At 38.9% G+C, this 25,804-nt stretch overlaps 1 protein-coding gene across 1 annotated transcript in view; it reads right to left on the bottom strand.

Annotated features, from left to right (window-relative positions):
* sorcs3a (sortilin related VPS10 domain containing receptor 3a) overlaps positions 1 to 25,804 on the bottom strand; it is a 210,337-nt gene that overhangs the window by 107,096 nt on the left and 77,437 nt on the right. Inside the window, exon 2 of the mRNA XM_032563840.1 lies at positions 13,288 to 13,355. Coding sequence (XP_032419731.1) covers positions 13,288 to 13,355 — 68 coding nt within the window. The remainder of the gene's footprint in view (positions 1 to 13,287; positions 13,356 to 25,804) is intronic.

Genomic DNA, 25,804 nt, shown 5'->3' on the forward strand with positions numbered 1-25,804 from the left:
TGTATATTTGGTGTTTGAACTATTAAAATAGTTAATTATAATAATTTTTAGCTGTTTTGATCCCTAACTCCCTTGAATACCAGGGGTCCCCTGTAGATTACACAGCTTAAATCGGTTTCTTTACCTCCAAATCTCCCCAATTTATCTTTCAGTCTGGATTTCATGTCATCATATTCATAACCCCAGCAGTCTGGTTGTGTTTTCACTTTTGCTTCAACTATTTTCTATTGCTGTATTGTTTGACTAAAAAAGGATAAAATCTTTGTTGCAATAAACTGCACTGCAACAGAAATCCTGCTTTATTAATCTTATAATAAATATTACTTTGAGTAAATAACTTGTTTGAAAGCCTTAAGTGAAAGTTGCATAAATAAGCAGCAGGCCATATGAGCACATATCAATAAATTAGAATAATGTAGAAAAGTTTATTCCAGTAACTCAACACATTATAGACTAATTACACTCTCACAGAAGTGTTTTTCTCTTATGATTTTCTGCTTCCAGTCGAATGAAAAGACACTTGAGGTTAGAAAATTAAAATAAACACATTTTAATCAGAAAATATAAGAGTAATAGACAATATAAAAACCTGCTTAAAAGTTATTCTCAAAACACAGTTTTATTCTGAAAAATGAGATGTACTTGTATTTGATAAAAGGTTTGTGAGTTTATAAAAACTGAGTTTTGTTTATTTTTACATTGAAATGGAGAAAAGGAAAAATTAAGTCTTATAGTTTGAAATCTTTATATTTTTTCACCCAAATCTCAGCAGCTTTAAAGTCACCAAACAAGGCTGGACAGCTACACGAGGTGAAGATCAATGCTTACTGGGTCAGAAATGCCTAAAGTGTTAACTGAACTGTGTTTGTCCACGAGTTGGCCCTGCAGCGACTGGCGACCTGTCCTGAGCTTCTCTGCCATTTAGTCTGAGGCATGACAAGACAGGCTGCAGCCTCGCAGCTCAACAAGAGGAGGCAGGCACAGAAAAGAAATGCTTGAATGGATCGCCTGCGGCAATTAGTCTGTTACTTCCAGGCCCATTCAACCATTGGATTATGGGTTTCTCTAACCCAAAACACTGCAGCAGGCACTCCAGACTGAGACTGGGCACAAACACTGTTGTCATACTTCACTGTTGCAAAACTGTGAAGCTGCCTTTACCATGTTGGCCCCATTTAAAGCCATTTCAGTCACTTCATATTGAGTAGAGTTTTCTCTAACTCCTCGAGGAAGGTGTTAAAGGTGACCTTTTAGGTTAGGAATGGTCTAACGGCCATACGAAACATGTTCACTTAAGTTTTTGCACAAACTCATTCTTAAATAATGATTTTAAGAATGATTCAGTCTGGTCAGTTTTGTCTATTTTGAGCTCCTTTCAGAGTGAGCTGTTTTAGGGCCTCTGATACTTTAAATCCAAAAAGGTGCTCCTAGCCACGCCCCCCAACACAACCTTTACACTCTGTGAAAATGACTGAAACAGATACACTATTATACAACTGTACATTGAAAAGCAGAAGTAGAGCCACCTGCACAATCAACAAGAACGCAGCAAGTGCTTTCTGGATGGTGAGTCAATAACACTTGTTCTTTCCAGCAGCCATTGTACAACGCATACAGTGGTAAAACCAGCTGATCAGACATGCTGGACCTCTGTTTGGGTTGCTAGGTCACAGGCTGGGCTACGCTGGGGTTGCCAGGTAACGGGTTGGCCAGTGTTGCCAGGTGAGAGGCAGTGCCTGATGATCAGTGATGTTACATTCCAGAGGTTTTTTGAAATGGCTCATTGTCAGACTCAAAAAAAACATCAACTTATTAACAAAAAACGACTGGGTGGTTTTTTAAGTGCTTGGGCTGATTTTATTAGCAGCTCTGACTCAAATGGTAAAACAAAAACATGCAGAATATGAAGTTTGCATAATACATCTCACCCAAAGAAAAAAGTGATACACAAAGTGCTAAATTATTTCATACCCATTCTTCAAATATCTTTCAGGCATGATGCATCTATTAGTTTTAGAACATGAGGAACCAAGAATGTTGGGTATTTTAACCTGTACATATAAAGAACCACACAGAAAGTATTATCACTTCAGCCTTTGCAAAGAGGAAGAGTTTCCTGGTGCCTCAGGACAACTCCAACTTGTCCCCCTGCAGCAGCCTGATTTTATTCAAAGCAGGGTGGGGGGTCAGCCATAAAACAGAAACTTAAAGATAAGGAGTAGAGGGGTCTCTCTGAACTAGATTAATAAGGGCTCAATGTGGACGCAGTCACACAAAGTTACTAATAAAGCTTTGCTGGTCCATCGTTGGATGAGGTTTCAACTGTGTGAAAATTGAAAAAGATGTCTCTCTGTCAGCACAAAAGATGAAAAACAAACAAAATGCACAGCAACACACTAATGAAAATGTTGTAATAACATAAGTAACGAATAAAGCCTGTGGACACAGTTTTAATACCGACTGATACCAGGACCAACGCATATCTCAACGAGGAGGCTCGTAATGTTCAAGCTGTCAAAGAGTTTATCTCTGGAAAATACACTCTGAGCTAGACTCACAATAAACCTTCATACACACCCTGTCATGCTCAGAGGTGGCCTTGTGCACGCACACACATTTACGCATACACACACACGCACGCATACACACAAACCCTTCCATGTTTTCACCCAAGGCAACCGCTGCATTATCTTCTCTCTAATGTAAAATCCACTGAAGCATAATTGAAAACAACTTTAGAGAATTGCCACGTCGAGATAGGAGGATATTGAAGTTGCAGGTGTTTCTGCGAGAGAGCAAGAGGTTGCCAACTTGCGAGAACGGGGGGCAATGAAGTGAAGGGGTGGGGGGGCAATAAAAATAGCACCCTACATGACTGAACACCGTACACTAAAAACTAAAACTGTCTTCCTTTTAATGTATTAAAAAATGCCGTGTCCAGCCAAGCGCCGTGTCTGTTTATGAACATCTATGTGTTTGTGTGCAATTGTGAAAGAAAAATATAAAAGTAAGCGATGTGTGAAACAAACACTGCAGCCTGCACTACAATCCAAACTGCTGCTGATACAGAACAATCAGACGATCCTGCAGCAAGAAACAAAAAGCAGTTCACAGAACAAACAGGAGCTGGAGAGGAAAATAAAAACATCTAGCCACGTTGCAAACAGACTTCTACGTTTTTATCAGGATTTTATGATTGACCAACACAAGGTAGAGAATATTTTTTAAGTGCAAGGAAAATGATGCATGGTTTAAATTGTGCACACAAATAAAAATCTGAAGGTTCATCCATGCATTTATCACCCCCCCCCCCGAGTCTTAATTTTGTCTTTTGGGGAATCTCTGCACATCTACAGACTCAGACACTGACCCGTTGCTTTCAAAGTAGCTCAAGCTCAGTCAGATGAAATGAAGAGTCTTCAGTTTTCTAGTCCTCCAAAGAAGCTCAGTGGAATTTAAGTTTGGACTTTGACTATCTAGTTTATATACTTTGGATCAACGTTATTAGACTACTTTTTAGACTCCTGTTCTTCCAACCCAGAAATGGAATTAGACCAGAGGATTCTTATCTAGCAACCCTGAACAGGAGCTCCTAGTTTACATACTTTAGATCAACATTAGATTATTTTCTTCTTATGCTCTTTCCTTTGGTTTATTTTGTTTGCATTTCCTCTTAATTCCTGTAAAGCACTTTGTATTGCCTTGTTGCTGAAAATGTGCTATATAAATAAAATTACCTTTAACTTTAGGCTATTCTAACAAATGAACATGCTTTGATCTAAACCAGGGGTGCCCAGGTCCAGTCCTCGAGATCTTCCATCCTGCAACATTTAGATGCATCGTTCTCCAACACATCCTCTGTAGCTCTGGCTGTGTTTAGGGTTGTTGTCCGGCTGGAAAGAAAACTTCCACCTCCCTCTCTGGTTATCTTCAGCAGGTTTTCCACAACTTCCTTCCTCAACTCTGTAGAGCTTCTCTGTCCCTGCTGCAGAAAAGCCTCCCCACAGGATGATACTGCCACCACCTCCATGTTTCACTATGGGAATGTTGTTCTCAGTGTGTTAAGTTTCCTGCTACATGTTTCATTTACATGTAGAAAAAAAGTATTAGTATTTGGTCTCATCTGAGTAGAGCACCTCCTTCCATCATGGTTTGTACCAAACAGTGAAAGTGACTTTTCTTGGCTTTTCTTCTGAGACACTCTTTAATCTAAAGAAATATTAAATGTTGTCATAATAAATAAAAACCAAGAACAATTTTCCATCCACTTCATAAATCATGAATCAGTGCACTCTGGCAAAATACAGTAAAGTTTATTGTTGACTAAATGTGAGAAGGATCAAGAGGTAGGAATCCTTTGAGAAGCGTTGCATCTTTGCATGATTGATGAATGCAGCGTTAAGGGAAGATACCTTAAAGGAGCACGCAGACTGAGGCAGAAGTGCTGACATTCAAAGATCGCTCTTAGCAACAACATTTGTTGTGTCTCCATCTCCTCCTGCATCTCCACTCAGCCTCCAACGTGGGCAGCAAATATCTGTTCCCCCACTCACCGTGCTGCAGAATGCATTCTCTGAAATGAATCTTTAACCAAAGTATAAAACTTTCAAAGTTCCTCCCAGATGTGTTGACTTTTTCATGAGGAGCAGTCGGGTCTTTTAGGTTACAGAGGATAGATCTGCTGTTGACATCCAGCTTGTTTCGACGTCTAAACTCACGACTGATGTTTTCGTTTTTGTTTGGGGTTTTTTCTGCCCACTGAGGTGAACCAACAACAGAGCATCAAACATGTACAGTATGGGGTTTACGTCTCGGTGAGACGGCAGGATTCAGAGGAAGAAATCAGTTTTCATCAGAGTGTGAAGAACAACCCGACTTCTGTTCATTATTCATAAGGGGGGTTGCAGGAACCAGCAGTTCAATGGCAAGATAATAACAGAGTATTGGATGGAGTCGGCTTCTGTAGGTGCAGATCTGCGCTTCGACGTCGTCTCCAGAGTGTTGTGAGTGATGATAACTGACAAGTCAGGGTCAGAGAGATGGGAACGTCCAAGTGCTGAAAAAAGACACTTTGGTGACAATGTCTCTGAAGGTGGAAGATGAAAAATGTCCTCACTTCCTTAAATTAAAAAAAAAAAGTGCGACTTTGAAAATTGCAGGTGACCTGCAGCTATAAACTGCAGCATTGTCACAATATTTTCAGGGAAAATTATTATACTGAGCTATGAACATTTTCACAGCGGTCTTTACGTCATTTTACTCCTTTTCTAAACTGATGTTAGATAATGATGTGATTCTGTTGGATCAAGGAATCGTTCCGATTGGTTTTGGGAACAGAACAGAGTGTGCCACCCACAAGTAGTGATGGGACTCAAATTAAATTTTTTATTGAGTTAATTACAAGGTCTGAAATAAATTAATCCCATTTTAATTGAAAACTATATTGATAAAACAAACATTTTCAATTAAAAAATCCTTTTTGCTGCTAAATCCTTGAATAAAAACATATGGACTGAAGAATAAATGTGGTCTGTGGACGCTCACATTAGCATTGGATGTCTGTGCTGCTACATGTTTAGCATTGAGATGTTACATTAGGCTTAAATAGCTTCACAATTTGCACACAATAGTTTTTTCCCTTTTGTCCCATGAGCTCATTTTATGAAACAAAACTGAATCCCCAGAGGATCAAATCAAGTGACTCTGTTGTCCATCCATGTCACTTGTGCATCACATTTATGAACGTATTAGAAACGCTTAAGTACAAAGCTTCAAGCTTTACAAAACACATCATTACGTCACTTCCATTAAATCAGTGTAAAAAGGTCTTCAAACAATATCATCGTTTATCCAATAATTTTTGAGACAATTAATCGCTCAGCAAAATTTATCGTGACAGGCCTAATAATGCATTAAGTCCCTGCCCTACCCAGGATACTTGATCAATAAAGTTTGCATCACTCTCTCAGTCTCACCATGATGTTGAATTAAATTCAGAATTAGTTCTGTTAAATCTTTTTATATAATTACTTCTCTTTTCCGATGAGAAAAGAGAAAAAAGTTCTAAACATTTACATTTTATCATGTGGCCTTCTCTTTTCTATCCACATGGAATAACACTTTTCAACACTGCAAAGAAGCCCTAACAACAGGGTAGACTATGTACGGTTTTTTTCCCCTTTGTTTACTTTTTATTAATTTATTGTGTAAAATTTTTCCCAGTAATATTTATAACTATACAAGAGATGTTCTGTTATGACAGGCACAGACCTGAAAAAAGTGGCAATGCCTGAGAGTTTGTAATTACAGAGGTAAGGATTTAAATCTGCTGAGGGACTCAGAATAAACGACCTCGGTAATGACAGCCAAGATGATTTATGTAGTGACTCCCTGCAAAAGTGAGCTAAATAATTCACACAAAATTAGTTTTCACTACGTTTACTCTGGGTGCTTTCAGTGTGTTGCTGCTGCTTAAAAATTAATGGATGAAATGATTTCAAATTCAAGTTTAAAATACTTTATTAATCCCAGAAGGAAATTAAATGTTGTTGTAAATATGATACAATTTTCTTCAAATAGTTGTTTTAGATGCTGATGGTTGCGGGCTGGAAGGATCTCCTGTAGCAGTCTGTCTTACAACAGCTCTGAAGACGCCTCTGTTTAGCTGTTTTTCTTCTAGAGTTACTACCACCAAAAACATTTTAGTTTTCTCTGATGTGGACAGTACTCCTGGATCTGTGGGGGGTGGAGAAGACAAAGCAGGTACACACCAAAAACCAGAAACAGTCGTGGCAGATGGACATTCACACTGAGCCAGGTTCTGGTTCTGGTTCTGGTTGTGCTGCAAGTTTCTTCTTGTTAAAGGGGAGTTTTCCTTTCTGTTGTTGCTACATGTATGCTCAGTGTGAGTAATTTCTGCAAAGTCATTGACACAAAGCCAGCAACGGATTCTTAGACAGAAACCTTTATGCCAGTTTGAATAATTAACTGACCTGGATGTAGTTTGATAACTTGGATCAATCAAAATAATATTCATGATTGGACTGAATTGCCTTTTTAATGCCTTACTGCATGTGTTGTGAATTGGCACTATATAAATAAACTGAATTAAATTACTACATTTCATGTGTAATTCCTTCACGCTCGGGATGCTAATTATTTTTTTATCCCAGTGGGTTGGGCTTTTGCTGCCCTCACTTCATAGAAATTTCAGTGGATGTCACGCTAACGCTCAAAAAGAGTGAAGATAGAAAAGAAATCTATCTTCACTCAGATTATGTTAATAAAACATGAAAGTTACATTTTCCTACATTTTGCTGTTGCTTGGCTGAATATATGAAAAATACCTTGAATAACAAAGTTGATCAGAAAAAATAATGAGTTTGAATTCAGTGCACAGCTGAGATAATTAGTTAATAGATATCTTCATGTTTAGTGAAGTGTGCTGTGGTATGTACTGAAGCATGAAGTATTTGCTTTTTCACCCCTGACCAAGTAAACCTGTTTGAATTGCGGTACATATTTGTGCTGTGAACAAGGTCGAATGGAGTTAATTAAAACATTGAAGCTGCTTGCAGCAAAACCAAAACAATCGTATAAAAGAGGCTGTAAAGCTCAGAGGAGCATAAAGGTCAAGTCTTTATGTTCTGGTTCGTCTCTCAACATGTTGATCTGCCGACTTTAGCAAACCTGTCAGCACTTCATGCAGATTTATCGAAACTGATGTCTTCCATTTTCATCAGAAGTGAAATGTAGCTGTATCGCTCTTTTTTTTTCTTTCTTTTGAAAAGTTCTGGTGTGCAGAAGGCTGGCGAGGTATGGAGGAAAATACCAAGTCCAATTGCAAAAGGTCGCAGACATCAGGTGGGTCCTCTCTGAGAGAACCGGGCCCTTATTATAAGCACTGACCTGTGAAATATCACATCGGCTGTGAGCATGCTCAGCAAAATGATGCAATTTGAGAGGATGTCACTGTTCACCCCCTGGTGACCCGATCTTAGCACAGCAGGAGAGGAGTCAGTCTGCAGCTGGGATACACACACTTACATAAACACGCACACACAACACAGCTACCAACTTTCCCAATCTATTTCTCTAACAGTCCCCTGAGCTTCAGGGACGGAATCCCCAAAACAAAAAAGTTTGAGTTTTACTCTGTCTTGAAATATTTGCTGCTGTTAAAAGAATCAAACCAAAGCTTTAAAAATCAAAAGCAGAAAACAACTGAACACTTTTTACTGACCTTTAAAACTGTCTAACCCTCATTACTTGTATTGTTTTTCAGTAAGAACCAACTCACCTAAAACCAGAGAGAAAGGACCAACAGGTCAAATGAACAGAAAACCAAGGTTCATGTTCACAAGTTAATCTCCACAACACATTTTATAATCACTTACCATTTTAACAAGCCTAATTCTAGGCAGTTATTCACATCATGAGTACTTCACTGCAATATATCATTAAAACTGTAATTAGGGTGTTAATTAGGGCCAACGACAAATGAGTGGGAGGAGTTTTCTTTTTAGTATTTCATTTGCTGAAGGCGCAAAAAGCAGTTCAGAATTCCTGTGGATCAAATCTAAAATATCTGAAAGAAAATGAAGCTAAAGAACCGACAAGCAAACGCAACTTGACAAACTATTGGCTTTTCCCAAAGCATCTTGTGTTTTCCTTGGAGATTGGTTGTTCTCAAGACCAGCGGTAGGAAGACTGCAGACATAAGCTTCTGTGGTTGTAATAGGATGGTTTCACTGTGTGTATTAATGCTTATTAAGGTATATTTGTTACTTGAACTATAAAAATTGTCAGTTGAAAGAGATTTTCTAGGGAATCTCAAGTATCTATAGGCAGTAGCTATTCCTAACCTCCAAAAATACCAGGGATCTTGAATCTCAGTAAAGATCCGATTGCATAAATAGTTTTGAAACCAGGACTGAAAAGCAGACTTACATTTTCAAAACAGTAAGAAAATCCAGATTTTTATCACAGAACTGAACTGTCATGTTTTAAAGACACTCTTTTCTGTTCACCAAGAAGTTCTGAAAAAAGACTAGTCAGTAGAATAGTAGTAAAATGTCAACTTTTTCTCTTTGGGTCTCCATGCTGCCTGTAATCTGAGAGCCAGACTGGAGCACTGCGGTGAAAAACTACGCCTGCATGCTCCGAGTTTGTTGCATGTGCAAAAATGCAATTCATAAGTTTCTAGAAAAATTTCATGTTTTCCTTGAACATGACATTGATTTCACTTCAGCCCAGCAGAGCATGTTTGTGATGTCATGGGACGAGAGATTCAAATCATGAATGCACAGCCAACAAATCTGCAGCACCTCCGTTATGTCATCATGTCAGTATGAACCAAACCGCTTAGGAATGTTTCTGAACACATTATTCAGTCTGTGTCACAGAGATTCCAGGCGGTTCTGAAGGCAAAAGGGTCCAATTCAGTACTGGGAGCATGTACCCAATAATGTGGTCGTAACTGAAAATAAAAATGATTTATTTGTCCTATAGGTGTTTTGATTTTGTGCAGACAGATTAGGATCTACACTAAAATTTTATTTTCTTTTACGTAGGTTTTTAATTTGGGACATGTTCCTGCTTTAGTGTGCATTTGATCCAAATCCAGTTTGTTTTTCCCATCCATTTTTGATTTCCATTTGTTCAACTTTCCCTCATGCACAAGAAAACATAAACCTCAGTTCACCCACAAACTTTCCACACCAGTTGTTCAGTAACACAAGAAGGGAAAAAACTTCAGTAAACATAACATAAAGCAAAGAAAACAACTGCCGCATCGACTTGTTTTGCATAAAGAACAAGTATTGGATGTGTCAAAATCCAGCAGTGAAAGAGGGGGGGAATACATCTTGACTTTGTTGTTGGCATTAATTTGCACTGCGTCTGAATACCTGCAAATGAGTTTTGGACTTGTCATCTTTAATAAATGTTTTCCTCACGCAGAGACAATACTCTAGAGGCCAGATGAGAGAGGCTGAACAACTTTGAAGACAAACTGTTTTACAGAGTTGATTTATAGTCTGCACCGACTAGCTCGCCTGCTTCTCCAACGCTTCAACAGTGTGAATACTTTGAAAATTATGCAGGGTCTGACTGATCAGCTTTCATTGTTTAAGGTCAGGATGTTCATTAAATCCGACAGACCGACTGGTAAATACTTTGAGGTGTTGCCACAGCATTGACCTTTGCGAGAGGCAGCATTGGACGTGCCATTTGGGATCTATTCCTGTTGAAGTGATAAACATTCAACTCAAACGCTCCTCTTCAGACTCTATCGCAGCTGTGATCTCCGTTAGAAACCTCATTCCTCAAACCAATTCTTTTTCTTTCAATAAAACAAACTTATGAAAAAAAAATATTACTGAGGTTTTCACAAGTCTCTTCAGACAGTGCCAGGTCAAGCCTGGATGGACAGCTGCTCCCCACTCACTGTAGGTTTGTGGCCGAGTGACAGTGCTGGGAGGGCTGCCAATAATGATGATCTTCAACAGCAGTCATGGTCCCTCCTCTCACACTATGGATTAGTCTCTTCACCTGATTGCATCTTCCCCAAAGAGTTCAGCTGTCATGGTGAATTTAAATCTGACAGCATTGCACAACTTTGAAAGACTTCAGTTTGTTTACCTTCCTGCAGTTAAGCAGAACGTAGATGATCCGTTAATTCTGTTGATTTATTATAGTGAACTGCAGTCAGGGTGTGACGATGCTAAAAATTCAAACTCAATATCAAGAAATATACTCAACACCATATTCGATAACTTGGCAACAGTTTTTAAAGGAACAGTGTTCTTTGTTAAAAGCAAAGAATATTTGAATATTAATGTTGGTCAGTAATTATACCTGGTTGTGATGAATTCATTAAATATCAGTGAATGATCCGAGTAGCGTAAAGGAACCATTTATTGTTAAATGTTCTCAAGTTTTCAGGATGACGGACATGAAACACTAGATATGTTAAAGTAGTTCATTTTTACTCAAAACTACAAAAGACTTTTATTTTGAACGACCTCCTGGATTGATGTTGACCACTTGTCTGCTTCTGTTTACCAGGATGACAAACAGATGCTAAAATGCATTAGGAGACAAATGACTGTATGAAGCCTGGCGACACTGAATCCCAGTGAATGTCATGTTCCGGTTAATCCAACATTCCTCTGAAAGAAATTCATCCCAGCTCCAATCCATTGACATTGTGGTGGGTTTTAATTCTCCCGCAGGCTACATTATGTTCCCTCTCCACCATCTGTGGTGGTTATGATGGGGGACATGCCTGTGTTGAGACTATGCAACAGGGACTACAAGGTTCATCAAAGTGGAGAGACTTCAGCTGCTGCACAAAATATGGGATCTTTTGTACTAAAAAGGTTTTGCAGTTTCGTCATGAGAAAAAAGGAAAAACAGATGGAAGTCAAGCTTTGAAAGGATATATTCCATATTCCCGTCATGTATGCAGTCATTTTAGAAATGCAGACAGAAGAGTGTTCTGATGAAACAGCCATATCGGTATCCAGAATATTTTAGAATATTTTGTCGACAGCAGAACAGTCCGTCTTCCATCTCTCAGACTAAAAAGAAACTCAGCCTACTTTGTAGCTCCTCAAAGACTAAAACAAAACTCTGTTTTTGCCTGAGGATCATAACTGTTGCACAGACGGTATTTAAATGTCAAAAATAGCCAGCGGTTACTTTGGAAGCACTTTTCTTTGTGATAGCAGCCCTACAAACTGGGCATAGAACACATATTTTAGAGGTGAAACTGTTTCTACACTTTAAAAAGCTGCCATTAAAAACATCTCAAAGACAAAAAAAATGCATTGAAGGAAAATTGTTTTTGCTCTTAAAATGGCAAACCTTATGAGATTGATATAATTGTCCTTGAGTTTATTATTTTACTCCTGTGTGGCAAATCTCTTCATAATTTCCCTCTTTTGTGCAATTTAAAATAATTTTTAAAGTACTCCCCTCTGGCATTTTCATTTCCTATCAGCTTACACTGATTGCTATGGTGCTTCACAGTAACATTTCTCTCCGTTTCAGGCATTCCAACATAAAGGTTATGTTCACAAGTCACAAGGCTCGACTTCATTCTAATAGAGTTATAAAAATATATTAATTCTATGATTCTTGTGGTAAAACAATAGCATGAATCGATTTCTGTCTTTTTAGGGTTTTTGCTCTACATTTCTCACGGCCATGCCAACGTCGTCATGTGTTTACAGGCTTCCCAAAGAGAAACAAGCAAATTACTGTTTGTGTTACACAATACAGATCTGAAAATGGGTTAGCTGCAGTTTCTATTCATCAGGGATGTGTTATCCCTCCTTCTGATCGTCTGTTTTTCCTCTTTTACAAGCACTCTCTTTGTTTCACAAACTGCGTGTGTTTGTGTGTGTGTTTATTTTCTCTCCTGCAGGGGGGAAGAAGACGAGTACATCAGATGATATCCCAGAACAAGCACATGGAAACCAGCTTCCTACACCCGAGTGCACCGCCTGGAGGCGGATGACACCAGAACACAGTTTTCCCACAATGGACTGGGAAGGTGAGAACAGAATCACAGCTGAAGATGTGACTGGACAAAATCATCAGGAAAGCTGGCTCTGTACTGGGACTAAGGCTGGAGTCCCTGGAAACTGTGGTGGAGAGGAGGACACTGAAGAAGGTTCTGTCTATTATGGACAATAAACAGCACCCTCTCCACCACATAGTGGACAGACAGCGGAGCACCTTCTCACATAGGCTGCTCCAGCTCCGCTGTCGTAGGGACAGATACAGGAAATCCTTCCTGCCACAGGCCATCTCACTGTACAATAAAAGCTAAATCATTGTTCTGCACTAATCAGTCCAATTTTGCACAACTGTACTGTGGCACACTTGCTGTACATATATTTACATATACATATCTGCATTTTTTTTTGAATCTTTGCAAGGACTGCTCTTAAGTTGCTTTTATATTAACAGCATTTCATATTTTTACAATTTATAGCATTTTACATTTTATTTTTATTTTATCTACAACTACTACTCAGTGGTAGTTGTTATTGTGTCTTGTCTCTATGCTGTAACTGCAAAGTAATTTCCCTGCTGGGATGAATAAAGTACTTCTATTCTATTCTATGAGCAAAGATATGGATATTTGGCTTAGATTAGGATTAAGGTCCTGCAACACTGAGCACATCAACAGGATAGTTTTGCAATCCTTAGTTTAAAATCTGTTGCTTATGGATGTTGACAGCATTCACACAAGTAAACGAAGAGTTGAGTACTCACCTCCAGAGAGTGCTCTCCGTGACGCTGCCGATGTGAAAGTCATAGAGTTTGGTAAGAATAAGGATGACCTGCAGAGAAAAGAAATTTCTGCATTAAAATGACATTTTTGAAGAGTTTAAATCAGTCGACCCGGTGCTCTGCATGTTGAGGTGTTTCCCGGCTGCCACACACCTGATCTGAATGAACAGGTGGCTACCAGGTTTCTGCAGCATTGACAATATGCTGAGGAGGTAAAGCAACCATTTGAATGAGGTGTGCTGCAGCAGACACATCTAAAACATGCAGGGCAAAGACCTGAGAACCACTGGTCTGAACAATGTTACGTCAGATTTTTAAGAGGAATCTTAAAGCAAAGCGGACACATTTTGAAGAGAATTAACCTGCTTTTGATACGAAGCAGCAGACAGATTATCAGATGTGTCCAGCAGAAATACATGCAGTCAGTTGTAGAGTGAGAGTTCAACCCTTTGGCAACAGCTTTCACACTTAGTCTGTTTCTCAATCCTCACTTTTCCATCAGATTTCATTGACTGCTACTTGCCAGCAGTCAACAACAGTTTTTTTAATACAACATATAAGTTTCACCCTCAAGCAATCACTGACAGCATAGGAAGTACTCATCACCACCTTCTCTGCAGAAGGTCAATATGAGTCTCATTTCCAAACATATAAGGTGAAACAAAGCAGAATAAAAAGATATGATTTTTTTTCATGGTGATCACAGCCTCTTATGCAGGGGTGTCAAACTCCAGTCCTCAAGGGCCGGTGTCCTGCAACTTTTAGATGTGCCTCTGCTGCACCACACCTGAATAGAATAATTAGGTCATTAAGGCTCTGGAGAACTGATCTACACAAGGAGGAGGTAATTAAGCCATTTCATTCCAGCGTTTTGTACCTGTGGCACATCTAAAAACTGCAGGACAGCGGCCCTTGAGGACTGGAGTTTGACACCTGTGCTCTTATGTATAGCCATCTTCAACATTTTTCTGATATTCTATAATTCAGTGCACTTCAAAAGTACTTTTTTATCCCCAAGTAAAATGAAGCTATGGATTTGAAGGCAAAAAAAATATGCAACTTATGAGATATCAAAATAATCTGAACTGAATTGTAAGCATATAAATCCCCTGAATTACAAAGACTGACATTTAGAGCTGCTCATTGCTGCATTTTATCTTTAGTTCAAGTAAGATAATGAAGTCATTAAAGTGTTGACATATCTAAGGAAACAGAATATATGATCTGCAGGGCACCTCTGCAGGTCATTCGTTACAACAAGCTAGGAACACTTTTGAACAAAACAAACGAGCATTTATTTAGTTGAAATACAATAATAATGTCTAAAGTCAGTCTTAGAGTAGATGAGTCCACGTTTAAATCAGATGGTCTAATCAGAAACTAGTGTCAAACACAAGTTCAATTTGGTCCAAATCAAGATCATGAATGTCCTCAAGGGGCCAGTTATGGAAGAATCTATCAAAAAGAAATATCTGTTAATTGATAAAAATTGACTGGGTTCCATTTGTACTTTTTTCACATTTATGTCATTTGGTCCAATACAAATAAAACCTGGTTTGATTTAACTGATATTATTTAAGAACACAACTGTTATCCTAAAGTTAAATTTATGTTTCTCTCTAGAATCTAGAGCAGTGGTGCCCAGACTTGGTCCTGGAGGGCCGGCATCCTGCAAGTTTTAGTTCTCTCCCTGGTTTAACACACCTGGATCAAATGGTGGTTTGTTAGAGGCCTAAGAAGAACATTGACTTGCTGAAAAGGTTGTTACTACCACTAGGGAGAGAACTAAAAACATGCAGGATGCCGGCCCTCCAGGACCCACTTTGGGCACCCCTGATCTAGAGGGTCACATAAATAGTTATGGCGGGCCGGATTTGGCACCCGGGCCTTGAGTTTGGCACCTGTGATCTAAAAAAAGATCCGTTGATAGCACTGAAATTCTAAATCACTTTTATAGGCTGCAATTAAGTTTGCCACTGGAAGCAGAGGTCAAGGACGCTCTGGTAGAGAATCAGACACAGCCATCATCACCACCGCCCAGATCTCAGCCCACATGCATAAAGAAACAACAGGACAAAAATGATTATTCTTCCACCTACCATATTTAGTAGTGTTCAATTTTACAGTGTGTTAGTGGAATAAAACAGATGTAAACTACACAAACACGACCAGTAGAAGTAACGAGTAACAAAAGCCTTTATAGAAATGTAGTAAAGTAAAAAGTATGATTTTTAGTGTTTTTTTACCAAAAAATATTCTACTCAAGTAAAGTGCAAATTCTGAAATAGGCCAACTTCAATAGGTGTCAGAACTGTTTCCTCCAGATGTCTTCAAAAATAAAATCAGCAAAGTTTGTCTTTCTGAGTTTATGGTTAGAACAAAAACAAAAACAAAACAAAGCAAAAAAGTAACATTCTTAACTCAAAATGTCTTGTAATAAGCAAAAAAAACAGGATTTTTATGTTTGGGAGTAGATCAAATTAACTGTTAAGAAATATAAAGTAGTTTATTTGAGTATTACATACTGGAAACCAATTCCTGCAGCGCTCACTGACAGCGGCATAACAATAATACCCTCATAACCATAAACACTGATGCTGCAGTCAGTTCCTTAAACAAAGACACTGCTGGGGGCTGTTTCTGTCTTAATGACTTCAAACAGTTGTTAAACTGGACAGTTTAGAGAAAAATATTTCAAGCCAATAAAAAACTATTTAAATTTAATGACTTCATAATTTTATAGGTGCTATTTTATGACGGGTATGTAACTTTTGCTGTCTTAGGTATCTAAACTGTGGATTCTGGCTACAGTTTTCTATGAGACATTAAAAGTTTGACATGTTTTAATAATGTCCATGCAGCAGCAACACATTACAGAACTACCTTTTAACAGAGGCCAAACTGAAGTTTTTGCCTTTTTATTTTAAGGAAAAATGGTTTGAAAACCTCTGTCTGGACATGCAAAGACATGCTAAATTATTCAAACCACTAAACCTTTCCACATCTTCTCACTATAAAAGCACAATTTATTTTGTGCAGTGTATTTTACTGGTATTTTATGAACTAGAAGAAGAGCAAGAGCCAAAGTTTTAAACTGTGCTTACATGGAGAAAATAGCAGCCAGCATTTGATTTAAACCCCGGTGTGAATACTTTTTTGACCAACTCGGCCCGTGTCTTAAGAATTTAAGCTTTTTAATCTTTTTCATGTTGGTTCTGTATTTAGCTCAGTTTGGAGCAGTTGGACAATGTGTTCCACCCATGGCAGAAGCTGGAGAGCTTCTTCAGTGACAGACTGCTGCATCCTGGGTGCACAAAGGAGCATCATTACAGATCCTTCCTCTTAGCAGCTGTTAGACTCTAGAACCATCACTGGCCCAACAAACTCATTAAGGTTTACTAATATTTGTAGTTTTTTGTAGCATGTTGCTGTTTTCTTTGCACAAAGATGTACGTCCCATACATTTTTAAGATTTTCCTACTCAGTTGCACATTTCTTTAAAAAAAAGGTATGCTATTACAGTAATTATACAGTAATGTTTTTATCATGTTGTAAATTTGCTGCTTAGTTCATTTTCTTTTATTCTCTACTTTAAATCGGAATACTTTCCTTTACCTTCCCTCAATTTTCCTAAAGTGGGAAAATAAAGAATATTTTCTTTTCTTTGCACGTCTCTGCGAAAGGAAAGCATTCATACGACGTGAAGATGCAAGCCCCAGGTTTCACCACGGGGATGGTGCTTTCAGGGCTATATGTAGTGCAAGTTCCTCCTCTGTTAGTTTTGCATGAGCGCCAAAAAGTTCAATTTTAGTTTAATCTGACTAGAGCACTTCAGTGTCTTCTTCTTATGGATTTCGTTTAACAGTGGCATTTTCTGTGAGATGCTTAAAATCTTTGATACTGTACCACTAAAGTCTGACAGGCCCCAGATTTGGCCGCTCAGACACAAAAACAATTCTTCAACATGTCTGAAACACCTGGATAAACGCTGAAACATGTCCATGCTGAAACATGTCCATGTTTCAGCATGGACATGTTTCAGCATTTATCCATATATGTGTGGCATTATATATTTATATTTTCTCTCTAATGGCAGAATTTGAGATGCAGCAGTGCAAGTTTCTGTAAAGCCTGACACTGCAGTCAGTAGTCTTTTATTGCAGTTTTTCCCTAAAAAAAAGCAGCATAATTACTGCCTACAACAAAATACATTCTATAGTGAATCAAATTTTGTTCCAACAGCAGTTAGTAAAACACTACAAGGTACAGAGTGATAAATTAGCATGTTGGGATGCTGTGTTGTGCATAATTAATTCTGTGTATCCCGTTCAGTGTTGAAACTTTTTTTCGTCTTTTTTTCTTGATGCAGCACTCTGCCATCCTCGCCTCTGTGGAAAAGTCTCATCCAACAGACTGCTCACAGCTTTGGTCTTTTAAAAAGAGCGAGAGAGATAATCAGCAGGCGGGGCGCTTTGATAAGGACCGTGCACGTCCTCAGAGCAAATCACAAGACATGAAGGTTGTGAGGATCAGCGGTCAGCTGTGATCCTCCACTCCAAAGTGCAAGATCACAACTCTGCTCCACAGAGATGGAAGGGAAATGGGAGGGGATAAAATCAACTGTCACTAAAATTAAGTCTGTTTAACAACTTCAACCATCTAGTAACATCAGTTTTTATTCACCTCAAGATTTAGAAAAATTAAAAAAAACTTTTAGGTTAAAAGTTTTATTTTTGCTTTTGAAAATTAGAGGTATGATTCAGAATTTTGAAGAAGAGTTTTGAGCAGTTCCAAACACTTTCCATGTAAAAGAGCATCTAAAGCAGAGTGACTCTAGCGTTGATTGAACAATGCTTTTAATGCTATGAAGTTTGTGAAATTGGAGTTGAGGAAATCTCAAGCGGCGTACACTCAAAAAATCTGCGGCGCCATATTTTACGCACAAGTCGGCATGTATAAAAATGAACTTTACATCAAAGTTTGCGTAACTATACGTACACTTTTTCCCCTGGCGTGAAAATGTGCGGTAGCCACACAAACGTTTTCTACATTGCAACCTCTAATTTTGCAAAGTAGAGGTTGCAAACCAGTATGGACCACACATTTATAATGGATGGATGTTTTTAGCAATGTGTCGCTATAGAACAACTTCTAATGTTCTGATGTGTCAACTAGATTTTGCAGTATTACACGTTGGTCATAGATGTAAAGGAAGAAATGCAATTCTGATGAATGCAAATGTTCGCTACATCAAAACTTATTTGTCAAATGTGTTTCCATTTCCCCTTTGGCAGATTAACGTCAAGAAAAGCCAAAAGCCACCTCACGCAAGAAACCGGTTTAGCAAAATTGAATGTTTTCCGATTTTGTTGTTTCTATCAAACATTTCTAAAGAGCTTTTTTTTTTTTAAATCCTGATGGAAATATTGTTACAGATTTCTGCGAACATCATGGTGTAGGTCAGTTCTTCATCATGTGACTAATAATGGAAAAGTTTTGTGAAAGTGACATTGGAGAATTCAAACTTCTTTCCCCTCTGATCCTAGTCAAAATTGCTACTTGAATTATATGATTCATGTAGGACTAACTGCTCATCTCCCAAAAATTAAACAGATTAATATGAACTATACCTTTAAGACTTTAGGAAATTCATTAAACAATTTAGATTTCTGTACCAAGTTCTGTCAAACGTTATGTCATTTTTATATATTGTTTCACACATTATATTAGATTCAGTTTGTGTCTGAACAGCTTTATCTTTCATTTTAATTTTTCTTTTTCTTTGAAACAGTTTTCAGTCTTTTAAATAAAGCTTTAGTCATTTAGCTAAGATGGCAGTGAATACTCCAAATCCTGTGACAGACGGCAGTAATCATGCTAAATGCGACCAAAATAAAACTCAAGAGCCACCAGTGCCTTGGCATCCTTAGCCTCACACCCCGGTAATGTTCGGAGGCTCACAGAATGCCAGGACATTTAAACCTCCTGCTAAGTCTCGGTTCTTTGCCCTCTGAACCAGAACTCTGGACAGTACTAGTGGATGAGGATGGGCCACATGCCAGAGGGTCCGTTAATGAGAGCATGAACATATGGTTCATGCAAAGAAAGTCTGCAATGCCAGAGAAAGGCCAACGAAAAGGGACTATTGCCATGTGACTGCAGAAAATTCTAAAAAAATGCAACTTCATGTTCAGTTGTACTTTGATTAAAGCCCACTTTTTGTTCACTGCAGTGAAATTGTGTATGCGGTCATGTAAACCCCTCCTTCCTTGGATTTGGGCTGTCAGAGATGTGCCTCTGCTTCTGCTTGGAGGGAGATGAAACAACAGACATGCGTCTTCTCATCCCCTTATGACAGTTTGAATTTGAAATTCACATTAGACGCCACGCAGAAACAAAATGACTCTTCAAAAGATCTCCCAGGAAGGCTGGAAATTTGTCAAAAACGTATTTTCAATTAAAAACAATGTTGTAATGCATAAAGTTAAATTTTATCTTATGAGAAATTAACGTGCTGGTTCATAGCTCAATCCAATTCAATAGCAAAAATACTGTACTTCAAAAAGAAATTAAATTATGTCATCCAAATATTTTCAAACAGTCATTCAGGATGGGGATACTGTTGCAAGACTGACTCCAGTAACAGTCAGTCTTGCAACGAATCTGAAGAAGCCTCTGACTGAAGACAGTGGCGGTGGGACAATCATGACATAACAGCTCAATATCCAGAAACAGAGATCATGTTCCATGTAACATGTCCTGGATGACACCCTCAGTTGTTGGCTAGCTCTGCTAATCCAGATCATTTGCATTTGCCAGTCTTTAAATCTCCATCTGGCTCTATGGTTAGAAAGCTGCATAGAGAAAAGTTGGATCCATTTCTTCCATGGATCACATCCCCAGGGGAAGGAATGGTTTGAACTTCTTACTTCTTTCTCTGCGTTTTGGTCCTGCTTTGCAACTGTTTTTCTACTCCTCTGGGATTTGGGGTCATAGTTAAGGCATTTATTTGATCTTTTGAGATGATAATCCTGGTTGTAAAAGCTATACCTTGTTGCCACGGTTACATATCATAACTGTCCAAAAGTGAAAACAGGTATAGAAGGACAAACCTCAAGCAAGACCAGACCAGGCATCTGTATCTCAAGCGCACTCTGTATTTGAATCCCCACTTGACTTGCAGTTATTGAATCAAAATGCCAGACTGTACTTGCCTGATTGCCGAGACAATTAACCAGGACTGTGGAAAACATATTACAACCATGACTAAATGTTCCATCTACTACATGACCAAGTCAAAGTGCCATACGCAATTTTAGAAATTGTTTCATGTCATCACAAATTAATCAGTCTTAATGACATTTTTTGAAAGAAAAAAAATGACCTGCTCATCTCTTTGTGAGGCAAAAGTTTAATTAGAATGATGACCTGAAGAGGTGTTGCTGCTGAAGTCAGGTATTAGCACAGCAGCACAGAAAGGCTGTTAAATTAAACCAAGCCAAATCAAAAGTGGCAGTGCATTCATGCTGAATGAGAGCTCAGTTAATACAGCGCTGAAGAGCACTTTCTAGGTGTCTATATAAATATATATCAAAGTTTGTAATAGAGAATACAATCATTAACAAAGCATTTAAATACACACTCACAGAAACTCAATGGTTTTCAGTGATGAAGACAGCAGTAGAGGGTTTGAGTGACTGACTTTCAACATTGCATGGTTGTTGGTGTCAAACACAAAATGATCAAAAAAGGAGAAAATATTTTAGTGAGAGGTAGTTGTGTGGATAAAAGCAGCTTGCTCATATCAGAGCTCAGAAGACAGACACTGGGCAAGATGATCAGATGCAGATGTAACTGATTCCTTTCAATGTGAAGGAGCAGGAGCTTGACTTCAAGTCTCTGCTAGATGACAGAACGTTCCTGAAAGAAAGTTTCCTGAACTGAACCTTTCACAGGGAAGCTAATGCCTTCATAGAGAATTAGCTTCCTACAAAGGAAGTTAGTCTCAGCCGTTTGTATTCAAATGAGCCAAATCTCAGGACCCTAGGTAATAGCTAGAATGCATCCAGACTGGTTAAAGAAGAGAACTTGTCATGATGTTCCTGTTCCTGCCATGGTTCATGCTGCTCTCCTGCTCCTGTTGGCTGTCTGATTGCTTCCACCTGTCCTATATCAACTATCTCAGCGTGAGATGATTTGTGGTCAACCACCGAAAGCTTTCAAGCGTTTTTCATGTCCGTGTCATGTGACTGCCGCTGACTCTGAGTCTACCTTCCTATACTTCAACCCCAATTTCCACCTGAGATTTTGGATCTGTTCCACCCATTCTGTTGCTGACTCGGACCGTATAGCCTACCTCTAGGTTACAAACTAATCCCTTTACCTAGGGTGAGACCTGATCATTGGATCAGCGCGTGTGAACTCACTCACTCCGCTACCGGAGTTTCGAGACAATGTGACATCATCATCACTGGTTTCCAGCATATAGAGGCTTTCCCTCCATACAAACCTGCGGGCGAAGAAGTCGCTGGTAAACAGACAACACCCAATCCTCAGTTACATTAGAGGACCCACGTTAATCAAGGTCTCAAAACAGGCCTTCCATTTCCTGTTTACACAATACCTATTCGCATTTTTCACTGCATAATCTGTTCCGGAAGCTAAAAGAAATACTTCCAGAGAGGATATTTTTGTTTCTTTTTGTCTGTCTTCTGTTACCCAGAAGAAAAGTAATACAAAAATCTAAACTTATATTCAATTTAATAATAAAGAGGCAGGCTCACAAATACGCTTATAAAAAAAAATGTCTATACTCCAGCTTTTAGTTTATGTATTCATCTTCAGTCAGTTTAATAGATGAACTCTCACCTTGCCCCATACCTGTCAAGCTTTGGGTTTAAGAATACGGGAAATGTTGCCTGGAGGGGGGTGGGAGCAGACGTACATAAGATGGGGGTGGAGGGGAGGAAATAGACCAGGGGACAGACGAACGTAAGTCCAAGGGGGATAGACGACCGGTAGACCAGGGGCCAAAAGTAAGAACGGGGGTAGCAATACGGGATATTTATGGCACCTTCGTCCGTCACACTCAGAAACTCAGCTACCAGCCATGTCCCGCGAATATGATTTCCGTCACCCATTTGTTGAGACCCGGATGATATGAAACTTATTGTGCATAAAGCTACACTTAGACTGTAAGCATCAACTACTCAACCGCCCGCCGTGTTCAGTCTATCCGCTCACTTGTATAAATACTCCCGCAGCGCTCTTCCCGCCGTTTGCTTTCAACCAGCGGCTCCCGGAGGAGAAAGGCTGCTGTACTCCAGACGGCAGTCATTTTAAACATGCTTATTGGTCCCCCAAAAATGATAAAAACCCGGGCATTATCATCAATCAATAAAATCCCCACGAGCCGAACTTGAAAATTTGACATTATGCCGCAAACACTTAGCTTTTGTCAACAACTCAGAGGCGGAAGTGAGAGCTCTGTGCACCGCAAATAATGTCCCGGCCGGAACACGGTGCGCTAAATAATAAAACATAAATTAACGAGGCAGGTAAATTTTCCTCGAGGAATTTTAACATTCGAGGTGCTCGAATCATTTGAGAAATCGTTTCAGCCCTAATCTTGTATTTGAGCTTCAATGGTTTTAAGACATGTATGTAACACAAACAAAGAGGGTTTTTTCCTTATTTTTTTAATTGATAAATGTCACTGCAGTCAAGTAATAACAATAGATCAACTGTCTGAAAAGAAGCTTTTAGTTGTCTGCAAACATCAAGACAGTCAACAGGAAAATGACAGCTGGAACTGATCGTTATCTGGAAGTGATTAAGCTTCCCCACCTCCCTGTAGCATGTCAACCGAGGAGCAATTACTTTATCAAATGGTGAGAGCTATTTATGTGAAATGTTGTCAACTGGTAGCAACAAAGACACCCGCTGACAGCAAGACAAGCTGAGAAACAATCTATGGGTTTTGCTGTTTGGCCTGGCTCAATAGAAAACAAAGGCTTTTGTTGACCTGTTGGTAAGTGGATAAAAAGATAATTACACAAATTTTAAAATGAGGAATTCAAATGACAGAAAAAGTATTAAATTCAGAGCTAAACTCATGTTTCTTGCCTTGATTGCACAACCAGCTGAATCAACAGACCACTGTACTTATTCCACCTCTTCAGGTAGTCTTCAAATCTTCTCTTCTCTATCCCACAAACACTGCAATACTATATGTTTTAGAGGTATCCAGAAACTCTGTGGGTATTGAAACTGGAATATTAGAACCCACTTAGAGAAAATTCTTCTGTGTGCACCATGTTAATATCTCACTCTCTGCTCCATGCTGTGCAGTGAAGGGCAATATGTCTGGCATTTGCATCAAAGGTGCATGAACAGCATCCAGATGCATTATTATGCACATATAAATACAGACTACAAAGACAAAAAAAAGCTCAGCTAGCCTTGGGACATGAGTGCTTCTTATCTAGCATTGCGTAGTCACAGCTACAGGAGACAAAAAAGGCCAAGGTTTCAGTCAAACATCAGCACTCTGAGTGTTTCACTCTTAACAAGCACAAGCACAGATTAAACACATGTAAATTTAAGAATGAAGGTCAATTAAGCATAAAGTAGGGTATGTTTTTTAAGGCATCAGGGTTGAGTCATGGAGGGATTTACTGTACTCTGCCCTCCTCCGGACATCTTCTCTCTCTTCATGTCCCGCTCCTCCATCACACTCACTCTTTTTGGCCTCAGCTCCGGTATCTGGATCTCTTTGGGTTATCTCCTTCTCTATATGCCTACTCTCATTTACTCCATCCTTCATCTGAATGTCTTTCCCTTATTCCTCTGAGTTTTTCTTCCCCACCTGCCACATTTTTTGTTTTTTTCCTCCCCTTTATCTTTAACTGGGCTTGTCCCCCACCCCACGCACACTCACTTCATTTTTACACAGTCTCCTTGCACGTTCTCCTTATCTCTATTCTTTGTAGTTTCCCATATTCTCCTTGTAATGTGCCCTGTCTGTTGCTCCTTACCTTCACTCTCTGTTCCCCCTCTAGCTACCTCTCTCCTTCCCTGAATCCCATCATCAATAACTGGTTTGCCTTTTAGTTTCTTCTGTTGTCACACAAATAAACCAGACAATGGCTTTTGTTGTGTACTGAAATGAATATCTGAAATTGCTTGTGCTTCTTAGAAAGACCTTTTATTATGAATTCATCAATAGTATGTTCTTAAAAATAACTGCTGTAACTGAAGGAAACAAAAAATAACTGTTTTCTGTAACGTTCCACTCGTTCTATTTGGAGAGAGCAAAGTGTCCTCAGCAGGTGGCAGCTAAACTGACTCTGCTGACTAGTGAGCAGATCTTCTAGCATGAAGGAGCATCAAGGAAGGCCTGAAAGGTCAAGTTTTAGACACCATAATGAGCTGTGAAATTTAAAATTTTAATATGTTCATATTTAGTTGCATCATACATTCAGGTTTGATTTTAATCAACATTTTTGGATTCCTTTCATTGATTAAGTCAAATTAATACTTAGATAGATAAATTGATTGCTCAGGAACCAACAAATTTAATTGACACATTTACAGAGAGAATATTAAAACTCCATGTGAGATTAAAACCCAGGACCTTCTTGATGCTAGGCACCGGTGCTACCAACTGCCCCACCATCCTACAGCTCTAGACATACAAACACAACCTTTATTTTAAAGATGAGTTTCACCACTTGGTGTTTTTGCAAGAGTTTTGCAGAAGTTTGTGTTTGATTATTTTGAGAAGCTGGTATCCTTAGAACTGGAGGATCAAACGGCCACTACAAGGTGAAGAAAAGGTCAGATGATAAACCAATCATGTGGCATTGCATGGGAGGAGCGAGATTGTAAAGCTTATCTATTATATCTAACCTTTTGAGTAGAGACAAACCTGCTGTTTGTTCACCTTGCAGCCCAGAAAACTTTTATGTGCAGTTTTTCACATGGGCACATTGTATCCTACCCTCAGCTTCAAAGACTTAAGATAGAAAGGTTACCATAACAACTTCTGTCTGAAGAGCAGTAGAAAATGCTCAGAGAGCTCCAGCCATCCTGGATCCAAAGTTTGTAAAAGTCCATAAGAAGCCTGCTGCTATCTTCTTCAGAAAGGATTTACAATTTGAGGAAAATACACTCTGGCAAGGACAATGCGAGAATGCATTAAGGAACCTGCTACAACGGCTAAAGGAAACAAAGTTTGTTCTTCTTCTTACCGTACTTTCTGTTGCACTGCTTTCAGCTGCCTGTATTCAATACCTGATACTGAGATGGAGGAAGTGACCTCTGCTGTGATACTGACCCACAGCATCAAGTATTTGGTTGATTCATCCAGTAAATAAATAAATCAAATGGACGGAGATGTTAAGAATATTCTAGAATATCTATAAAGAAAATACTTCATTGGAGAATGCTTGAGAGGCCTCATTAAGACACCTAATTGGGATAAAATAAATAACAAATT

Source organism: Xiphophorus hellerii, chromosome 5 (assembly GCF_003331165.1).
Source record: "Xiphophorus hellerii strain 12219 chromosome 5, Xiphophorus_hellerii-4.1, whole genome shotgun sequence".
NCBI classification, from domain to species: Eukaryota; Metazoa; Chordata; class Actinopteri; order Cyprinodontiformes; family Poeciliidae; genus Xiphophorus; species Xiphophorus hellerii.